This window comes from Onychomys torridus, chromosome 8 (genome assembly GCF_903995425.1).
Source record: "Onychomys torridus chromosome 8, mOncTor1.1, whole genome shotgun sequence".
NCBI classification, from domain to species: domain Eukaryota; kingdom Metazoa; phylum Chordata; class Mammalia; order Rodentia; family Cricetidae; genus Onychomys; species Onychomys torridus.
This window is the reverse complement of record NC_050450.1, coordinates 59,125,818-59,149,094: the sequence shown is the minus strand read 5'-3', so window position 1 is coordinate 59,149,094 and position 23,277 is coordinate 59,125,818. Positions and strand designations below refer to the sequence as shown.

General features: G+C 41.7%; 1 protein-coding gene across 2 annotated transcripts in view; it reads right to left on the bottom strand.

Annotated features, from left to right (window-relative positions):
• Rabep1 (rabaptin, RAB GTPase binding effector protein 1) overlaps window positions 1–22,165 on the bottom strand; it is a 103,285-nt gene extending 81,120 nt beyond the window's left edge. For both annotated transcript variants that reach the window (XM_036198033.1, XM_036198034.1), the window contains exon 1: window positions 21,905–22,165. In XM_036198033.1, coding sequence (XP_036053926.1) covers window positions 21,905–21,938 — 34 coding nt within the window. In that variant the 5' untranslated portion in view covers window positions 21,939–22,165. The remainder of the gene's footprint in view (window positions 1–21,904) is intronic.
• Window positions 22,166–23,277: the final 1,112 nt, after the last annotated feature.

The window sequence follows — 23,277 nt, the reverse complement described above, 5'->3', positions numbered from 1 at the left end:
GACACACTTTTAATCCTAGCAGTCAAGAGGCAGTGGAAGAGATCTGTCTGGATCTCTGTGAGTTCAAGGCCACTCTGGTCTATACGAGATTAATCCAAACTAAAAGAAAAATAGAGCCAGGCAATGGTAGCACACACCTTTAATTATCCCAGCACTAGGAAGGTTGAGACAGGAAGTGATGTGGCTGGCCAGAGAAAGGAATATAAGGCAGGAGAAAACAGGATTTCGGCTCTTTCAGGCTGAGGAGTTGGTGAGGTAATTGGTGGTGGCTGTGGCTTGCTCTGCTTCTCTGATCTTCCAGCCCTATATCTGGCTCTGGGCTTTTATTATAAGACCATTTAGGATTCGTGCAACAGCAATGTTAATATTGAATTAATCACTGCATGATGCAAAAACAATAGATAGCCATTTATCTGATTGCTTACATCAAAATGAAATCTGTAATCCAATATTTAAAAGTAAACACTAGAAAACAGCAGGCATAACATAAACTGTTGATGTCCCAAAGAAAAATACTGATAATCGAATCACATAAAATTGAAAATGCTTCCATATGCCAAAACATCGAAGTTAAAAAAACAAGCTGGAGCTGGGGGGGGGGGAGGGTGGCACACGCCTGTAATCCCAGCACTCGGGAGGCAGAGCCAGGCGGATCTCTGTGAGTTCGAGGCCAGCCTGGTCTACCAAGTGAGTTCCAGGAAAGGCACAAAGCTACACAGAGAAACCCTGTCTCAAAAAACCAAAAAAGGCTGGCAGAAAAATTTGCTATTTGTTCCTGTTGCACATGACAATGATCAATTTCTCCATACAAAAAAGACTCAAGTTCATTGACATACAGGGCTATCAGCACTCTTATACCCTAACTGCCAGACCTGCCTGGAAAAACCTTGGTACTTAGTCAGAAGGTGGTGGCACACGCCTTTAATCCCAGCACTCAGAAGGCAGAGGCAGGTGGATCTCTGTCAGTTTGAGGCAAGCCTGGTCTACAGAGCATGTTCCAGGACAGACAGGGCTACACAAAGAAACCTGTCTCAAAAAAACAGAAAAATAAAATAAAATAAAAACTTGGTACTTGCATTAAAATGTTTAAGTGTGTGCACATATAGAAATGTCATTCAAAGACATGTACAAGAACGTGCAAAGATACGAATGTACAAGGATACTCATCACAGAACTGTGATAGCACAAATACTCATCAATGGAGCACTTTTTAAATTACAGTGTATCTACATCAACAAAAATGAATGATTTACTTCAAAAATAATAATGACAAGATGGGTGTACTAGCAAGTACCTGCTGTCCAAACACATGGGAGGGTAGGCAGAACAATCATTTGACTCCTATAAGTGAGGCCAAGTTTTAGCAAACAAAAGATAATAATTTAGGATTTTTTAGTTTTTTACTCTTTATGTATATATGTGTTCTGCGTTGACTTTTGTATGTGAACCCATGGAGCCAGAAGTGGGCATGAGTCTCTGGAACTGGAGCTACAGACAGTTGTAAGCCATCGTGTGTGGGGGTGGACATTTCTGTCCTGCCAGCCAGCTCCCAAATAACCACATGAAGACTTATTAATTATAAAAGCTCGGACATAGCTTAGACTTGTTACTAACTAGCTCTTACAACTTAAATTAACCCATTTTTGGGGGGGAAGAGGTTTCAAGACAGGGTTTCTCAGTGTAGTTTTGGTGCCTGTCCTGGATCTCGAGAATCCACCTGGCTCTGCCTCCTGAGTGCTGGGATTAAAGACATACGTGCGCCAAAACTGCCCAGCTAACCTATTTTAATCTACGTTCTTCTATGTGGCTCGGTTACCTCTATTCTGTATTGCCCATGTTGCTTCCTCTGCAGCTCTCAGTATGTCCTCATGACTCTGCCTTTCTTTTTCCTAGCATTCTCTCTGTCTTGAAAATCTTGTGTAGCTATTGACCATTTAGCTTTTTATTAAACCACTCACAGTAACATACTTCACAAAGTGTGAAGGAATATTCCAAAACAACCATATGGATACTAGGAATGGAAGCTAGAGCCTCTAGAAGTGCAGCCAGTGCTCGCAACTGCTGAGCCATCTCCCCAGCCCTCACATATCAATCTATAAAAATCGGGGTTAAGAAAAGGAAGCTCCAAGCCAGGCGGTGGTGGTGCACGCCTTTAATCCCAGCACTCGGGAGGCAGAGGCAGGTGGATCTTTGTGAGTTCGAGGCCAGCCTGGTCTCCAAAGCGAGTTCCAGGAAAGGCGCAAAACTACACAGAGAAACCCTGTCTCAAAAAAACAAAAAAAAAAAAAAAAAAAAAAAAAAAAAAGAAAGAAAAGGAAGCTCCAGCAGGACCAGGACTTATCCCAGGTACATGAACTAATTTTTTGGAGCCCATTCCCTGTGGTGGGATACTTTGCTTAGCCTTGATACAATGGGGAAGGGCTAGGCTCTCCTTCAACTTGGTATGCCAGACTTTGTTGACTACCATGGGAGGCCTTACCCACTCTGAGGAGTGAATGGGGGTAGAGTGGGAGGGAGGCAAGGAGGCAGGAGAAGGGGAGGGAGGGGAAACTGGGGTTGGTATATAAAATGAAAAAATTTTTAATAAATAAATATATTAAAAAAAAGAGTAAAGAGATTAAGTTCAACCTTAAAAAAAAAAGAAAGAAATTAAAAGAAAAAGAAAAAGAAAAGGAAGCTCAGCCGGGCAGTGGTGGCGCACGCCTGTAATCCCAGCACTCAGGAGGCAGAGGCAGGTGGATCTCTGTAAGTTTGAGGCCAGCCTGGTCTACAGAGCTAGTCCAGGACAGGCACCAAAACTACAGAGAAACCCTGCCTCGAAAAACAAAACAAAACAAAACAAAAAAAGGAAAGAAAGCTTTAGCCAGGCAGTGGTAGCACACGTCTTTAATCCCAGCACTCAGGAGGCAGAGCCTGGCCTACAGAGTGAGTTCCAGGAAAGGCGCAAAGCTACACAGAGAAACCCTGTCTGAAAAAAAAAAAAAAAGGAAAAAAAGAAAGAAAGAAAGAAAGGAAGGAAGGAAGGAAGAAAGAAAGAAAGAAAAGGAAGCCAACCAGGTGGTAGTAGTACACACCTGTAATCCCAGCACTCAGAAGGCAGAGGCAGACAGAATCTCTGAGTTCGAGTTCAAGGCCAGCCTAGTCTACAGAGTGAGTTCCAGGACAGCAAAGGCAATACAAAGACCTCTTGAAAAAAGGAAAAATAAATAAATCCCAAACTCCTTGGTTGGTTGTAAACTTTTCTCCTACTCAGGTTCCGACTCTTTTTTCAAACCTCTGAGCAATACCCATACTCCCACACCACCAATCCATTAACTGCTCTGCACATTACCACCTCACGTTTCCCCTTCTCCTCTCAGGTATCAGTTTCAGCTATCAAAAAAAAATATTTTTAAAATTAACAGATAAAACTATCATGTACAACATATTCTTAAGAGTGTATATGTGCAATAAAACAGAACGAACATTACCAAACTCTTTTTATGAGGCTACAGTTACCCTGATACCCAAACCCAAACCACACAAAGACGCAACAAAGAAAGAGAATTACAGACCAATCTCCCTCATGAACATTGATGCAAAAATACTCAATAAAATACTGGCAAACCAAATCCAAGAACACATAAAAACAATTATCCACCATGATCAAGTAGGCTTCATCCCAGAGATGCAAGGATGGTTCAACATACAAAAATCTGTCAATGTAATACACCATATAAACAAACTGAAAGAAAAAAAAAAGCCTCATGATTATCTCTTTGACAAAATCCAACACCCCTTCATGATAAGGGTCTCAGACAGATCAGTAATACAAGGAATGTACCTAAACATAATAAAAGCAATTTACAGCAAGCCTACAGCCAACATCAAATTAAATGGAGAGAAATTCAAAGCGAATCTACTAAAATCAGGAACAAGAAAAGGCTGTTTAGTCTCCCCCTATCTATTGAATATAGTACTTGAAATCCTAGCTAGAGCAATAAGACAACAAAAGAATATCACAGGATACAAATTAGAAAGGAAGAAGTCAAACTTTCACTATTTGCAGACAATATGAAAGTATACATAAATGACCCCAAAAATTCTACCAGGGAACTCCTACAGCTGATAAACACCTTAAGTAATGTGGAAGGATACAAGATTAACTCAAAAAAAAAAAAAAAATCATAGCTCTCCTATATGCAAATGATAAATGGGCTAAGAAAGAAAACAAAGAAATATCACCCTTTACAATAGCCACAAATAATATAAAATACCTTGGGGTAACCCTAACTAAGCAAGTGAGAGACCTGTATGACAAGAACTTTAAGTCTCTGAAGAAAGAAATTGAAGAAGACATCAGAAAATGGAAAGATCCCCCATGCTTGTGGATAAGTAGGATTAACATAGTAAAAAGGCAATCATACCAAAAACAATCTACAGATTCAATGCAATCCCCATCAAAATCACAACACAATTCTTCACAGACATCGAAAGAACAATACTCAACTTCATGTGGAAAAACAAAAAAACCCAGAATAGCTAAAACAATTCTATACAATAAAGCCACCTCTGGAGGCATCATCATCCCTGACCTCCAGCTCTACTATAGAGCTATAGTAATAAAAACAGCTTAGCATTGGCATAAAAACCAACATATGGACCACTGGAATCAAATTGAAGACCCTGACATTAACCCACACCTATGAACACCTGATTTTTTTAAAAGAAGCCAAAACTATACAATGGAAAAAAGAAAGCATCTTCCACAAATGGTGCTGGCATAACTGGATGTCAACATGTGGAAGAATGCAAATAGATCCATATCTATCACCATGGACAAAACTCAAGTCCAAGTGGATCAAAGACATCCTCATAAATCCAGTTACACTGAATCTGATAGAAGAGAAAGTAGGAAGTAGTCTTGAAAGCATTGGCACAGGAGACTACTTCCTAAATATAACATCAGTAGCACAGACACTGAGAGCAAAAATTAATAAATGGTACCTCCTGAAACTGAGAAGCTTTTATAGGGCAAAGGACACGGTAAATAAGACAAAACAACAGCCTACAGGATGGGAAAAGATCTTCACCAACCCCACATCTGACAGAAGGCTGATCTTCAAAATATATAGAGAATTCAAGAAACCATGTATCAAAATACCAAACAATTCAATTAAAAAATAGGCTACAGATCTAAACAGAGAGTTCTCAATAGAAGAATCTCAAATAGCCAAAAGACATTTAAGGAATTGCTCAACATCCTTAGCCATCAGGGAAATGCAAATCAAAACAACTCTGAGATACCACCTTACACCAGTCAGAATGGCTGTGATCAAAAACACAGATGACAACTTATGCTGAAGAGGATGGAGAGCAAGGGGAACACTCCTCCACTGCTGGTGGGAGTGCAAACTTGTACAGCCACTTTGAAAAACCAGTATAGCGGTGTCTCAGAAAATTGAGAATCAATCTTCCTCAAGACCCAGCTATGCTGCTCTTGGGCATATACACAAAGGATGCTCAATCATACCACAAGGACACATTTTCAACTATGTTCATAGCAGCATTATTTGTAATAGCCAGAAGCTAGAAACAACCTAGACACCCCTCAACAGAAGAATGGATTAAGAAAATGTGGTACATATACACAATGGAGTACTACTTAACAGTGAAAGTTGACATCATGAAATTTGCAGGAAATGGATAGAATTAAAAAATATCATCCTGAGTGAGGTAACCCAAACTCAGGATGAACATGGTATGTACTCACTCATAAGTGGATACTAGATGTAAAGCAAAGGACAACCAAACTACAACCCACAGCTTCAGAGAAGCTAGTTAACAAGGAGGACTTAAAGAGAGACACATGGATCACCATGAAAAGGGGAAATAGATGAGATCTCTACAAATAAACTGGGGATTGGGGGTTAGGGAATGGAGGGGAGGGGATGGGGGATGAGAACATAAGGGAACAGATGGTCGAGCTGGAACAGGGACAGAGTGGGAGAGCAATGAAAAAGATATCATGATAGAGGGAGACATCATGGGGAAAAGGAGAAACTAGGTGCTAGGGTAATTCCCAGAGGGTGCCTGAACTGGCTTACCCCAGTAATCAGATCAGTGAATAGAGCCTTTCTCCAGTAACTGACAGAAGCCAATGCAGAGGTCCACAGCCAAATATCAGGCCGAGCTCTAGGAATCCAATCCAAGAGAAAGAAGGGGGATTCTTTGAGTAAGGGGCATTAAGATCATGATGGGGAAACTTACAGAGACAACCAAACCAAACTAATGGGAACTCATGAAATTTAGACTAACACCTGTGGAACCTCCAAGGGACTGAACTAGGCCCTCTGCATAAGTGACAGTTATGTAGGTTGACCTGCTTAAGAGGCCCACTGGCAGTAGGATCAGGATCCATCTTTGGAGCATGAGCTGGCTTTTTGGAGCCCATTACCTATGGTGGAACACCTCACACAGCCTTGGGGGGGGGGAGGGGGATGGGACCTTCCTCTACTGAATGTACCAGGTTCTGCTGACTCCCCATGGGAGGTCTTACCTTTTTTTTTTTTTTTTTTTTTTTTTTTTTGGTTTTTCGAGACAGGGTTTCTCTGTAGCTTTGGAACCTGTCCTGGACTAGCGGTGTAGACCAGGCTGGCCTTGAACTCAGAGATCCACCTGCCTCTGCCTCCGGAGTGCTGGGATTACAGGCGTGTGCCACCACCACCCGGCAGTCTTACCTTCTTGTGGGAAGGAATGGGGGGGGGGGTTTGAGGAGAAGACTGGAGGGGGGGGAGGAGGGAAGAGGGGGATCTGTGATTGTTATGTAAAATGCATAATTTCTTAATAAAAAAAATGAAAAAAAGTTTGTGTGTATCCATATGGATATGCATATCCATCCTGTTAACTAGCTAACCCCAGGCTTCAAAATTCATGACCTCATGCAATTATCACTTTTGGAAGTAAGCACCCAACATCCCTTCTTAATTTTTAAGACATGGTCTCAAGTAGCCAAGGCTGGCTCTGACCTCTGCTAGAAAGCCAAGGATGACCTTGAACTTTGGATATTCTTGCCTCCAGCTCCCAAGTGGAAATTGTAAGTATAGATCACAACACACCACACCCTACTGTGGTGATATATTGTGTGCCCTAATAAACTTGCCTAAGGATCAGAAGACAGAGTCAGCCACTAGATTAGACACAGAGGTCAAGCAATGGTGGCACACACCTTTAATCCCAGCACTTGAGATCTCATGCCTTTGCTTGGGAAGCACACATGCCTTTAATCCCAGGAAGTCATATGGCATGGCAGAGAAAGATATATAAGGCATGAGGAAACAGGAACTCACTCTCTTTAGGTTGAGGATTTCATAGAGGTAAGAACTAGTGGCTGGCTGTTCTGCTTCTCTAATCTTTCAGCTTTCACCCTGATATCTGGCTTTGGGTTTTTTATTAAAAGACCATCTAAGATTCAAACACCCTACCCTCATTTATGTGGTGCTAGGGATTGAACCCAGAATTTATGCATGATAAGCAAGCACAATGAGCTATATTCCAAACCCTTTCTAAGAATACTTATTTTCTAAGAATACTATAAAAAATCATTAACTGTAGTCACTGTGCTAAATGAAAGGCCTCTTGAAATCCTTCCTCTTGCCTAACTATAATTAGGCATTCTTTGACTAGCATCAACTCCTCCTCCCACATAAGCAGCTTTAACAACCACAATTTCACTTATTCTATGTATATATGTGCACACAAGTGCCATAGCACATATGTGCAGAGGGCAAGACAACAAGTGTAGTCAATTCCCTTTCTACCATATGGATCCCGGGGAAGAAAATTATGCTGTCCAGCTTAGTACTTTTACCTGCTTAGTCATCATGGTGGCCCTGATCACAATTCTACCTTCTACTTTTACGAAGTCCACAGATGAGTGAAATCATATACCTGGATTTGACATTACATAATGTCAGCTTGGTTTGTCAATACAAATGGCAGAATTTCCTTTTAAAGTCTCAACAGTATCTTACTGTACATGCACACATCTTCCTTACTCATTAGGTTATCAATATACACATAGGTTGACTCCATTTCTTGGTAGTGTGAGGTGTTGCAATAAACATGGTAATGTACCTATCTCTTTCACATACTGATTCCATTTACATTCCACACACAGTTATCATACGGTGCTTCTATTTTTAACTTTGTGGGGAACCTCCATGCTGTTTCCCATAATGGCTATAATTTATATTCTTATGAACAGTGAATAGGCATTTTCTTTTCTTCACAGCCTTTTGTGTTTTTGTGAACTGTCATTTTAATTAAAGTGAAGTGTTATCTCACTGTGGTTTTTCCTTTGTATTCCTTGATGACTAGTGATACTGAGAATTTTTTTTAATCAGCCGCCCGTATGAGGTTTTGTTTTGTTTTGTTTTGTTTTGTTTTGTTTTGTTTTGAGCTGAGGATCCAACCCAGGGCCTTGCGCTTGCTAGACAAGCGCTCTACCACTGAGCTAAATCTCCAACCCCTGTATGTGTTCTTTTAAGAAAAATCTGTCCAGATATTTTGCCCCTTTTTTAATTGGGTTGTTTTCTTACTACTAAGCTCCTTAGACATGGTAAGTTTTAATCTCCAACCAAATGTATCACTTCTGGATATCATCTCCCATCTGTAAACTTCCTTCTTCACTCTGATTTCCTTTGCTGCAGAGCATAGCATAGTTAGGTGAAAGCGTATTTGCCTGCTTTTGCTTTCGTTGTCTGTGCTTTTGAGGTTATATCCCAAACAAATCACTGCCCAGACAAATGTGGGTATTTTCTTCTAAATTTTCTTGTAGCAGTTTCATAGTTTTGTCTTACATTTAGGTCTTTGATCCACTTTGTGTTTATTTTTGTACATGGTGTGATATAAGGATCTAATTATTCCTCTGCATAAGAATACACAGTTGCCTGTTTTATGGAAGCAGCCACCTTTTATTCATTGTTATGTTCTTAGCACCTTAGTGGCTATAAGAGTATGGATTTAAGAATATGGATCTATTTGTATCTGGTTTGTTGTGTTTTCTGGTGCTGGGGATTGAACCCAAGTCTTTGCAAATGCTAGGCAAGACTCTACATCCATTCCAAGCCTATTGGTGTTTTTATGCTAGAACCTGCCAATATAATTACAATAGTTTTATAATATTGAATACTAGAGTGGCAGCAGATGGTGCAGGAAGGTGACACATAATTACCCTTAAGGAATGAGGTTTATTAGGAGAAAGGGCCTCCAGTTCATGATCTAGGCTCAAGGTAGAAGGAAACCCATTAGAAAGAAAAGGATTCAAACTATGCAAGAGGTCATACAGGGCCTTAAAAGGAGATTTCCCTTTAATATCTGGAGAGAAGGTTCATTAAGGAGGAGAAGAGAGCAGGAGAGATGGCTCAGCAGTTAAGAGCACTTGCTGTAGGGGGCTGGAGAGATTGCTCAGTGGTTAAGAGCACTGGCTGCTCTTCCAGATGACCAAGGTTCAATTCCCAGCACCCACATGGCACCTCCAGTTCCAGGGTGCCTGACACCCTCATGCAGGCAAAACACCAATGCACATAAACAAAGAGGAAAAAAAAAGTTTGTTAAAGAGCACTTGCTGCTCTTCCAGAGATCCCAAGTTCAGGTCCCAGCACCTATGTCTAGCATCTCACAACTACCTACTAACTCCAGCTTCAGGGACTCTGGCACTGCATGCATGAGCACACATATGGAAACAAATCTTCTTTAAAAAAATAAGGCCAAGTGGCAGCACTTTCTCACCAAATAGATAAGAGATGGATAACCACCATTAGGGGAATGGGGTTGGAGGAAGTCAAAGGAACCTCTCCAGAAAGATTCCACTGATAATCTTATGAGAAACCTCTAAACAAAAAGGATTCCTACCTTTTTTAATATACATGTAACATTTTAGAGGCTGGTGGAAGTGATACATTACATGACTTAGTTCAACACAGGCCATGTGACAAAGAGCATGAAAGAGTCAGATATAAGTGAAGAGCTGTCAAGTCACAGCACAGATTTCTTAACTCTTAACTCCCAGGGAGCTGCAGGTAGGTGTGGCCTGGTATCTTCAGGCTATGGGAAATGGCCTTAAAAATGACCACTGTAAACTGGCAGGCCCATGTTCTAAAAAAAGTAGTATATTTTGAAATCAGGTAAAATGATGCTACCTGATTTTCTTTGTACTCAAGACTGATTGGCTACTCAGAGACTTCACAGGTTCCCTGTAAATTTTAAGACTTTTTTTCTATTTCTCTACTGAACACCATTGTTGTTTTTTGTTTTTCTTTTTCAGAACCATTGGTATTCTGATAGTTATAAAGAATCAATAGATAGCTTCCAGCAATGTGGACATTTTTGTTTATTTCTATTTTTGTTTTTCAAGACCAAGTTTCTCCGTGTCACTCTGGCTGTCTTGTAGGCCACGGCTGGCCTTGAACTCACTGAGATACACCTGCCTCTGCCATTGAGAGCTGGGATAAGAGGTGTGCAACACCACTGCCAGAATTTTATTGTTTTTGTTTTCCCAGTGTGGACTTTTTAAACAACGCTAACCCTTCTAAACCATGAACACTGACTGGATACTTTCATTTATTTGTAGCCTCTTTCATCAATGTTTTCTAATTTTCAGCTCTGAGATTGCTCCCCTCCTTTGCCATTATCTTCTATAGGTATTATAAGTGGAATTTGTTTTTTTCCAAGATAGAGGGAAATTAGGACATAAAAACACAACACGTTTGGGGTTTTGTTTGTTGTTGTTTTATTTAGGATAAGAAGTTATTTTTCTTTCCTATTCACTGGTTTGTTTTTGGAGTGCCAGAGATTAAATCTACAACATCCCTCAAATGCACATGCTCTGTCTGAGCTAGCTCCCCAACCCTCACTTCTATGTTGATTTTATTATACCCTCCACATTAATTCGGTTGTTCTCACTGTGTGTATGTGTTTGTGTCATCTTCAGAGCTTTCTAAATACGTTAAGTTTCTGTCAATGTGACAACTTCCTGAGAGGAACTGTTTAGAGACTGATTTGGGCTCACAATTTCAGTTTGCAGGCCATGTCACAACAGCCCAAGGCATGACAGGAGAGTGATGCTCACCTCATTGCCACCAGGAAGCAAAGGAGGTAACCTTGAGAAATGATATAACCTCCAAAGGCATGCTCCCAGTAACCTATTTCCTCCAACTAGGCCTTTGAGTTCTTCCACCTCCCAATTATGCCATAAATTGTGAACACTTCAGTGGAGTAATTGATACAGGCAAAGCCTTATGATCTAATCATTCCCTCCAAAGCTCTACCTCTGAATATTGCTATTTTGGGAACCAAAATACTCTGGGGACATTCTACATTCAGACAGAGACAGTTTAACTTCTCAGTTTGGATGCCTTTTATTGCTTTCTCTTACCTAACTGCTCTGAATAGGACTTGCCATCTGTGTCAAATAGAAGTGATAAAATGGACAACATTGTCTTTTTCCAGTTTCAACATTTTCCCATTCAGGATGTTAGCTGTGGATTTTGTCAAAATTGGTGGTTATTATGTTATTAATTCTGTACCTAATTTGTTGAGTTTTTGACAAGGAATATTGGCTTTCGTCAAATGCTTTTCCTGCTTCTACTCAATCACCCTATGATTTTGTCCTTTATTCTCTTACTATCGTTACCTATATTTATATGTGTTAAACCATCCTTGCACTTCTGAATGAATCCCACTTTACCATGGCAAATCATCTTTTTTAATATCCCACTGAATTTTTCTCAATAGCTTACTGAAAATTTCTGTATATGTTCAAGAATAATAGTTTAGTTATTTGTCTTGTTTTGTTTTTTGAGACAGGGTCTCACTAGACTGCCCTTGAACTCAGAGGGATCTACCTACACAGCACCATGTATCCATGTCTAGTTTATGTATCAGAGTAATGCAGGCACTGAGGAGTGAACTTAGGAGTCCTTTCCAAATGTTTAGAGTTTTTCCAGAGCTGGTATTAGTCTTTTAGATACCTGACTGAACTCATCAGTGAAGTCATCAGACCCTGGGCTTATTCTATGAGACTTACTGATTCAATCTTCCTACTCAGGACTGGACTGTTCACATTTTCTATTTCTCCATAATTCAATCTTAGTAAATTATAGCATCCATTCATTTACTTCTCCATTTGTCAAAAATTCTTCATAACTCAAGGTTGTATTCATGTACCACTCTCTCCAATATAAAATAAACATATAAGATATAACGTGAGTAGAGGGTCCATGTTACCTAACTTTCTGAATGGTGCAAAATGTCTCTGCTATGTCTAATCAAAATACTGTGAATGAGAAAGTGAGACCACATTATTAGAGCTGCCTGTTTCATGTCAGTTTCTTTCAAAAAATATATATTGTTTACTCTCAACCAAGTATTTTGTTGAAAATACCACTATCACTCAGGCAAGTTGCCTCTTCCTCATGGTGTTTGCATTCAGACTTTTATGTTCCATAAGAAGTATTTTGTAACATCTGCAACACCCATTATCAATAAATTGCTTGTTTAAGAAATGAAAGTAGCCGGGTGGTGGTGGCACAAGCCTTTTAGTCCCAGCACTTGGGAGGCAGAGCCAGGCAGATCTGTGAGTTCAAAGCCTACAGTTCAAGGTCTACAGACTGAGTTTGAGGTCAGCCAAGACTACACAGAGAAACATGTCTCAAAATAAACCAAACAACAAAATGAAAGTATTGGGCTGGGTGTGGTGGTACATGCCTTTAATCCCAGGAATAGATGATCTCTTGAGTTCCAGGGCAAGAGGGCCACAGAGATCGGTGGCGGGGTTGATTATCAATATACTCTAAATTATTCTGACTGTAATCAGCCTCTATCAATTTGATGACTCTTTTCAGGAAACAAAAGAATGAGGCTTCTGGAGGTTGGGGATTTAGCTCAGTGGTAGAGCACTTGCCTAGCAAGTGAAGGCCCTGAGTTCGATCCTCAGCTCCAAAAAAAAAAAAAAGAATAAGTCTTCTGAAGAAAGTTTATTTTCTATAAAAGAAGCAATACTCAGAAGAGTGACAGCTCTCCTTGCAAGTTCCAGCACTAACTGCTACAATACAAGTGACTTCATCTCTTTAGTCCTTAGCCTCATTTATAAAGTGAGAAGTCCTACTCTCTAGAATTCCTTTTGGATATAGCTAGATGTCTTTCTATTACTTTCCATAGTTAAGTATATCTAGAGAATACCAGGTTCTAGGTTCTAGGTTCCAACAGAAGTCACTCACTGGAATTTGCCTCAAAAAGAATCTAAAGAATGGCAAATAGATTCTAGTCATGTAATAAAAGCAATAAACCAAATACTTAGAAAGAACACAACATTACCATTAAACTGCTTCAGACTGACATGCAAAAGAATGCTTGGGATTTCCTCTGGGTGGTCTTAGCAAACAAAACTAAAGCAGTTATAGTTCAGCAAACCTCACTTTAATTAAAAGAAAAATAAAATACAAATCCAGTTAAAATCAGGAGATGGCAAGCTTTCTTCTCTAGAAGGAACAGAATTTAGACTATCAATTCAGAATACCACTGGGCATCTTCAGAGTTCAAGGCCGTTCCTTCACTGAATCAGCATATCTAGAAGGTAGGCTGTATATCATTCATTTTTATATTCCCCAAACATGACATTATCTGGCATAATTGTACTACACAAAAATAAACAATAAAAGTTTACAGAGACCCTTATAAAGATTAAACTCAGTTTAATGACCACACATAGAGAGTCTATCAGGCTGGAAAAAACAGCTCCAGGCTGGCCAGTATTTATCCTATGGCCAGACCATTTTAAACTGATGTCAAGTTTTAAATGAATTACTTTTCAATCCGTATTGGAATTTAAACGATTTTTTTTCTTCCCTGACTCCTGTTTTAAGTTTCTGTTCTCAGTCTTTATTTCACTCTCTCATCATCTCCCAGTGTTAATTGCAGACAAACTGCTCAGCCTTTGTCTCCACACAGATCAAAGCACCTGTAAACAATGCTGTCCATTTGTTGTGTGCTCATTTCTCAGGTCTGCAATAATAATAACGTCAGGTTAATGTTTTTACCTAAAAATAAAAGAAGTGAAAACCAAAACCAAAGGCGGCTCCAGGGTGAAGAGTGCTCACTGCTCTTACATGGGAACCGAGCTGGTCCTCCCTGGGTGCTGGCCTCAGCCCTGAAAGCAGAAATCACTCGTGTCTAGTACTGTTGTGCTGTATTCTTTAATGTGTCCTTTCCTCCTAGTAGATGACCTATTCACTCTTTAAATTTTAACATGAAACCAAGGTGGATTACAGCACTAAAAAAAAAAAAAAAAAAAAGAAAAGAAAACTGGAGGCCCAGATGGTAGTACACACCTTTAATCCTAGAGCTTGGGAGGCAGACAAGAGTATCTCTGAGTTCTGAGTTCAAGGCCAGCTTTGTCTACAAAGTGACTTCCAGGACAGCCAAGCTACACAGAGAAACCCTCTTTTTTGTTTATTTGTTTTTGTTTTTTGTTTTTCCAGACAGTTTCTTTTTTGTATTAACAGTCCTGGCTGTCCTAAAACTTGCTTTGTAGACCAGGCTGGCCTTGAACTCACTGAGATTCACCTGTCTCTGCCTCCCAAGTGCTGGGATTAAAGGCATGTGCCACCACCACCCAGCCAGAAACCCTAGCTTGAAAGACTATAAAAGCATTGGAAGGTTGGGGATTTAGCTCAGTGGTAGAGCGCTTGCCTAGCAAGCGCAAGGCCCTGGGTTCCATCCTCAGCTTCCAAAAAAAAAAAAAAAAAAAAGCATTGGAATAAGGAGGTGGGTCCTTCTAAACCAGAAACTGTAAGACTATAAACTTAAAAAAAAAAAAAAAAGAAAAGAAAAGAAAAAAAGGTCAGAACCAGACAGTGGTGGCACAGGCCTTTAATCCCAGCACTCAGGAGGTAGAGACAGACAGATCTCTGTGAATTCGAGGCCAGCCTAGTCTACAGAATGAGATCCAGGACAGGGGCCAAAACTACACAGAGAAACCCTGTCTTGAAAAACCTAAAATAAATAAATAAATAAATGGTCAGATCACAAAAATTGCTTTTTGTACAATAAAAAAAGTAGATAAGTAACAAACTAGGAGAACAAAATATCTAATACATAGCAAAAACCTAATGCAATTCATAGTGTTCCTCTAATTCAACAAGAAAAGACAGCTGAGATGGCTCAGTCAGTAAAGTATTTGCCATACAAGCAGGAGGACCTGAATTCAACTCCCCATCACCCACACAAAAAGCAACACAGCAATACACAGCTATAACCTCAGCTCTTGGGAGACAAAGACAGGAGGATCTCCGGGGCTTGCTGACCAGCAAGTCTAGCCAATTCCAGTTGTAACCAGCTGCTCAGTTCTAACCAGCAAGTGCCAAGTTCAGTGAGAGACCCAGCCTCATAAAAAGACACCTAATGTCAACCTCTAATATCCATGTACAAGTGCACGTGCACATGCACCTGCATACACACAAACATATACACCACACACATAGGGAAAAAACAATTAACAAGGACAATTCAATGGGGGAAAAATGATGTAATGGTCAGCTGACAAAAAGAATTTAGTCAATTAGGGCCAGCAAGATGGCTCAGAGAATACAGTAGCTAGCCATACAAGCCTAATGAGCTAGCTGAGTTTGATCCCTAGAACCCATGTAGAAATAAAAGAGAAAACCACCGCTCCAGTACTGTCCTTTGACTTCCACAGAAGCACACATACCCCATAACCCGAACCATTAAATAAAGTAATAAAAAAAATTAAGTAATAAAAACATGCCATACCTGAAAAAAAAAGTATCATCAGCTAAGGCTCAGTGATAGAACACTTGCCTGGTATATAAAAAGCCTGGATTCATTCCACAGCTCTATGAAAATGAACAAGTGAATCAATCCACTTTTTAAAGCCACCATGTCATCTACCTGCTTCAATCCCTTCAACAGCATCTCTTTCACCTCTCTGGCTAAGACCACCCAGGTCAGCTCACTAACACCTCATACCTTCTCACTACTTGCTCCGAGAGAGACTCCTGCTCATCCAGACAGTAACACCAGAACCACCTCCTCTAAATGGCCAAATGCCTCAAATGCACAACACTGTGCAGCCCTCACAGGTCCTCAGGCAGAGTTTTGGGATTCAAACATGGAATGCCATCAGAAAAACCCACAGGCTATCATTTCAAAATAAAGCTGCCATCAAACACCTTAGTCCAGATTCCACCACCTTTTCCTGGATTCAGGCCTCCCTTACCTCTCCAAAACTCTATTGCCAATCCAACAACCAAAGCAACATGGGGTTTTGTTTGTTTGTAGTTTTTGTTTATTCATTTGTAGGTTCTTGTTTTTAGTTTTTTGAAGCAGATTCTCACTGTGTAGCCCAGGCTGGCCTCAAACTTTGTAGCAATCCTTCTGCTTCAGCCTCCTAGTGTTGGGATTATAGACGTGAGCCACCATGCCCAGCACCTTGGTTATGTCCAATCAGATCACTCTTCTGCTTCAAACCTTTTCAATGGTTTCCCATAGTGAAATGGATTGATTCACTTGCTCGTTTTTTACAGAGATGGACCCCCAGTGAAAGCCAATCTTTAAAAAGTGTCTGTGGCCCTACCAAATCTGCCCTCACTTCATGATCTCTGTGATCTCACATCCCATCGCTCTCACTCTCCTAACGTCATTCCAGTCACAATGACCTCTTCAAATATGTCAGATATGTTCCCTCAAAGCTTTTGCTTCATGGCTAATTCCACTTCGTCCTTCGGGTCTCTGCACAAATTTTATCTATGAACATCTGCATCGGATTATCACTAGTCTGACCATTTCATTTAAAACCAACTCCAGGGCTTGAGAAAGGGCTTAGCAGTTAAGATCATTTGTTACTATTGCAGAGGACCCAAGATCAGTTCCTAGCATCCACACCAGGTAGTTCAAACTGTCTGTAACTCCGCTCTTGGGAATCTAACAGCCTCTTCTGTCTTCTGGGCACCTAAATACATATGTACCCACCCCATCCCACAAATACATATACACATTAAGTAATAAAAATAAATAAATAATCTAGTCCATACTTCCTTGGACTCTGCTCTGCTGTTTTGCAGAGCACTTACTGGCTAAGACTCTATATAACCTGTGTATGTTCAGTACCTGTTTTCTCTTCATTAAGGCAGGACTGTTATTACCTGTCATGTTCACTGATGAATTATAATTACCAGAATTGTGCCTGGCAAGTAGTACACATTAGTAATAGTTGAATAAATGGTTTTATACCAGTTTATGGAATAATCTAATTAATGACTAAATGACTACCTAGAACAGAGACTAGATCTGGTTTGGCTTATCTCTCTATTTCTTAAAGACTAACAAAGGGGTTGGCATAGTCCAGGCACCAAAGTGTTAATTGAAGAATACCTCCAGTATAGTGGGCATTCCTGTAATCCCAGCACTTAGGAGATGAAGTGGGACTAGTGTTAGTTTAAGGTGAACCAGAGCTACACAGTGAATCCAAGACTAACAAGCTACCTGGCAAGAGAGAGTCTGAGACAGACAGAGGGAAAGAGACAGAGACAGACAGAAACAACAAAATAGCCTTTTAAAAAAATCTATCAGAAGACAAATTTAAAACATCCAACCAGAACTTTTAATGGGGAAATCTACCTTCTCATATACCTTGGCAGGTATGTAAATTGATACTACTTTTTTTTTTTTTTTTTTAGCTTAAGCTAACAGCAGCTTTAACATTTAAATCTGTCAGAACGTGCTCTTTAACTCAGTAGTCTCACAGATATAAAAAGCAAGGGTACCAGTGGTGCAGGCCTGCAATTCCAGTTACTAAGGAGAGTAGGGCTGGAGGATCTTAAGTTCAAGGCCTGCTGTGTTAGAGTGAGGCCTTGTCTCAAATTTTAAAGAAACTAGAGCTATATCTCAATAGTATAGTGCTTGCTTAACATGCACAAGGTCCTGAATTCAAATCCCATACCATGTTAGCATTGCTTATAAAATGAAGAGAAGAGAATAGCAACCTACCAGCCCATCACTGGAAACACAGCCAAGCAGGGTGTCTCATGCCTGTAATCCCAATTCTCCAGAGGATAAAGTAGGAGATCATCATGAATTGGAGGCCAGCTGGACTAGAGTGGGACCCTGTCTCAATAATAAAAATAAAAATAGGGGTTGGAGAGATGGCTCAATGGTTAAGAGAACTGATTGCTCTTCCAGAGGACCTGGGTTCAATCCCCAGCACCCACATGGTGGCTCATAACCACCTGTAACTCCAGTTCCAGGGATCCAATCCCCTCTTCTGGCCTCTGTGGGTACCAGGGACAGACATACATGCAGGCAAAATACAAGTACACATAAAATAATAATAAAAATCATTAAAATAATAATGAAGAAAAACAAGCAAATCCATCATGCATGCCACACACATGATGGAATAGACTTTTAATAAAAGCAAGGCAGAGCTCTAATACAGAAACAGACAATGGTCCTTCTGATCTAGTGAACAAACCAGAGGGTCCTGGGTTCAGATATTCTGTTTGAATCCTGACTCTAACTTACTGTAACTCCAGGCATATTTAATTTGTCTGTACTTCAGTTTCTTCATCAAAAACTAGGACCAGCAATACTATTACAATAGCACCCTCCTCACTGATGTGAAGATTCCTTGAGATAGTACCTGTAATAGTTATGGCATGACACACAGCCATGTAACCATTTACATACACACATATACACACACATATACACACACATACACAGCAATGATAAAAAACATTTAAATGAGATAAGAAAGTTGCAGACCTATGTATGTAATACCCATCTATTTCAAGGATTAAAGGTCTGTATAACCATGAATAAAAGGCAGAGCAGAAATCTCACCTCTGAGAATGGGGAAAATATACTTCTACTTCCTAAGATTTTTTTTCTAGTATATAAAGCATCAATGGAGGGCTAGAGAGATAGCTCAGCAGTTAAGAGAACTAGATGTTCTTCCAGAGGACCTGGGTTCAATTCCCAGAACCCACATGATGGCCCACGACCATCTGTAACTCTAGTCCCAAAAGGACCCAACACCCTATTCTGGTTTCCAAGGGTACCAGATATGCACATGGCGCATAAACATGCAGGCAAAACACCCATAAAGATACACATAAAGATAAACTTAAAACATAAAATAAAAGCATTAATGGGGGATGGTCTTTGTAATGTTTTGAAGCTAGCATATACTATGGAATGTGTAAATGAAGTTAAACAAATCTATGTCCTCAAATACTTATCATTTCTTTATGGGAAAATATTAAAAATCTTTTTCTAACATACATTTTCTTATATAGAGGGATTATATAAAAACAAAATAAAGGGGCCAATGACATCACTCAGCAGGTAAACGTGACTGCTGTCAAGCCTGATGATCTCAAAACCACATGGTGGAAAAGGGGAACCAGCTCCCACAAGTTGTCCCCTGACCTCCACACATGTGCTTGTTCATGTATACATACAAACACAAATAAAATGTAATTTTAATGAAGCAAAATCTAGACAAATTTCTAAGACACAGTTTAGCTCAAACTGAAATCTGAGAATTTTTACACTTGTCTTTGAATTTGCAAGGGAAAATAATTTAATCAATTGACATTTGTCTATTAAAATGTACCATCAAAAACAAAACTTTCAAAAATTATGAAATAAGAAAAAAATTTAAATGGCTACCTCTCATCTTTCTAATTACATACAAATCTACTAATATACCTTGTCCTCAAAAACAAAGCATGTCAAAAAGAAAAAAGACTCAGCAACTGTTTCTGAGTCCAAGACTAGATATGTTTTATTGTCAATTTAATTCGAAAGAATTCTCCAATTCCTTCGGAGGGATTGGAATTCAAGTGTGCTTTTAATTAAAGTTATCAATATGAACTCAACTAAAGAAGAAAACTAATTCCCCAAGATGAACTTCTAAGCAGACATTGACAGAAGAATTCAAACATACCAAATTCTCTCTCCTTTTGAGAATGATGTTATGGTCACCCATTTACATTAATTTACAATTAAAAAAAAAAACTACAAGTAAATTCAATCTCATCCCATAGTCCTAAAATTTGGAAAATAGGAAGTAATCCTGAAGTGGGAATAACAGATTATGAGATTCCTCCAGGCTAATGCTTTCCTCAACGCTGTCAAGTGCTTAGTCACGTCTGCCTATTTGCAGGGAAGACCATTTCATATCTTGAAAGAGGCAGGAAATGTAGAGTCCAGAATCCCAGACTCGTGTCACCTGAGTAGTCCATGGAAGGCAAAAGAAGGCAGCAGCCAGTTAAGCATACCTACCAGAAGCCAGAGCTTTCTCTGTATTCTGCCTCTGTCTGCAGTAACAAAGAGGGTTTGTAAAGTTTTCTTCCCTGACACCAAATACAAAAGGTGAGAATTAAAAGAAGGTTAAAAAAAAAAAAAAATCCCTGTTTCCTGACAGCCCACCATCTCTTCTCTTCTACTTGAATAGAACAGCAAGCGAACTAAAGTCCAGGCTGGACATTATGCTTTAGGCAACTAACAGAACCCAAAACAAGAGGCTAACAGGCTTTGGAGCACACTTCCCTGAGAGCAGCAAGAGCCTTAAAATCTGATAACATTGTTTCCAGTTCACCAACGGCAAAAACAGAGAGATTTTCACAAAAGGTTATTTCAAGAGACAATTCTTGGTAAAGGCCAAAAGAAGAACCTCCTGTGCCAAACACGTATCCCAACATCCTACTTACACTTGTACATAAAGATGCTAAGCACAAAGGCCGACTATAGAAATACACCTGAAAGAACTTTCTCAACTAGATACAGTAAGATCTTGCCAAGGACCGAGCACATTCTTTTCGAACATAACTCCAGGTTGAGGGGGGGGAAAAAATTTGAAACAATGTGGTCAAAACTCTGAAGCAGAGCTCAGTCGGCTGAAAGGTCATGAAGGGCTCTAACAACCAGGCTGGCTTATTTAGGACAAGGCCTTTTTTCCTTTCCAAAAATATAATATGAGCATTATTAAAAGACAGTTTGACCTGCGTAAGTCTCGGCTACTGTGAGGCAGGAGGATAGCTCGGGAGTTTCAGGCCAACATGAGCAAAGAAGTGAGACCCCTCATCGCTTGAGAGTAAGGCGAGGAAGACCGATTCCTCGACTTTGGCTTTCTCGAGCACCGTTTTCATAACCAACACTCTCAAAATAATACTAAGCTATCCTTTTACATATGAACGTTCCCATCTTTATCGCGTGGCCCAACGGCTTGCCCATCCTTCTCGATAAAGGGGCATGGATCAAGCACTCCTCGTGCGTCAGAAAGTGGGGTCCTAAAGAGACTCAGAAATGTGCCCGGACTCACCATCAAGCAACACTACCACTCAATGAATGCTACCAAATCATTAGCGATCCCAGTTACTTCTACAAGTCGCAGAACCCGGTGCAAAGAGCGCTGGAGCGTGGCCTGAGGAGGCGGGGGCGGAGGTGGGGCGAGAGGCACACCGCCACTACCCAGACCAGGGCTCGCTTTTTTTTTTTCTCCTCTCTTTTTCTTTTAACGAATATAGCACATGTTCTCCATTTCCATCCTCCCCACGGGCGGAACCCACATGCTAATCCCACCGCACCTTCCCCGCCGCGCTCCCCCGCCGCCGCCGCCGCCGGCTCCCGCAGGCTCCCCACGCCCTTCCCCGCAGCCGCCTGCGCCCGCGCGCGCCTCCCGCCCCCTCCCCAGCCCGGCTGCCCTGGCCCCGCGCCGCCCGCGCGCTCCCGCCCCCGGCCCCGCGGGTCACCCCCGGGCCCGCGCGCGTGCCCTTCCGGCCCCAAGGGCTCCCGCGACGCCGCGCCGGGCAGGCCGCGCCCGCCATGGTGGGCGCCTCACCGTCAGGCTGGGGTGCCGGGCCCGGCTGCGCCATGGCCAGGAGGCGGCCTCGGGAACCGGGGATGGGCGGGGAAGCGGCGTCCCGGACTGCCGCGGGCTCAGCTGGCGGAGGAGGCGTCGACCGAGCTGCGGCCGCCGCCGCCCAGGGAGGAACCGCTAAGGCTGGAGCCGCCGGCGCCGCCACAGCCCCGGGCAGAGACGGACCGGAGCGCCGACCTCCGCCTCCTCATCCTGACAGCGGGAAATAAGCAGTGCGCAGGCGCAGGGGGATGGGGCGGCACGTGACGTTGGCCTAAGGGGAGAGGCGGGGCCTCAGGAGGGAGGGAGACCGGGGAGGAGGGGTCGGGGGACTTGAGCACCCGAGGGAAGCTGGTGAGAGCTAGGGGTGGAGGAGGCTGGTGGCGGGAAAGCCAAGGACTCTTGAAGCTCCTGGCTCCCAGAACCCAGTCAAAAGGAAAAAAAATAAAAAGCCCGGGTGAGGAAATCCTGTGGTGCACACGAGCACCAGCCGCGTCTTCACCTAGCTCTGTGACCTTGAGAGTGTGAGTCCCTTAACCTCATAACCTTGATGAGCACAGTAGCTAAGAAAAGTTTAAATGAGGCAATAAAGTAGGAAGGATTGTTATGGCCACATCTTGGCCAGGACTCCCGGTCTTCTGATGTGCAAGCCGGTGTACTTTCCATTATGCCACTATGTCTGACTTTTATGTGCCCAGCCTAGGTAGGCTGCTGGAAATATAGCCAAGACGCAGTGCTTGCCCTGGGGACTGGAGAGGAGAAATTACATACAAAAAGTACAGTGACGGCGGCGGCGGTGGCTCACGCCTTTAATCCCAGCACTCGGGAGGCAGAGGCGGGCAGATCTCTGTGAGTTCGAGGCCAGCCTGGTCTACAGAGTGAGATCCAGGACAGGCTCCAAAGCTACGAAGAGAAACCCTGTCTCGAAAAACACACACACACACACACACACACACACACACACACACACACACAGAGAGAGAGAGAGAGAGAGAGAGAGAGAGAGAGAGAGAGAACTGCCCATATGCCTGGGCAAGAGAGCCAGCCCTAGGCTTCCATTCTTTAAAGGTTCCTCTCCAGCCTTGCTGCCTCTCTAGGACAAGGAGTCCACACAGTCTGGCACTTCAAGACCAAGTCCACCTGCCTGCCCTGTGGCGGAAGCTTTAGTCTCTCCTCTTCTATAAGACAGGGTAGACATTTCCCGAAGTGTCAAAGGGCAGCGGTGCTTGAAGGAGGTGGCATGGCACTTAGACATTTCAGCGGCTTCAGAGTGTAAGACAGGTGAGGAAAGAAGGCGAGCCACAGGCCGGTAGCCAGAGCTCCTCCCACCACCTAGTTCAAGAGCACTCACCCCC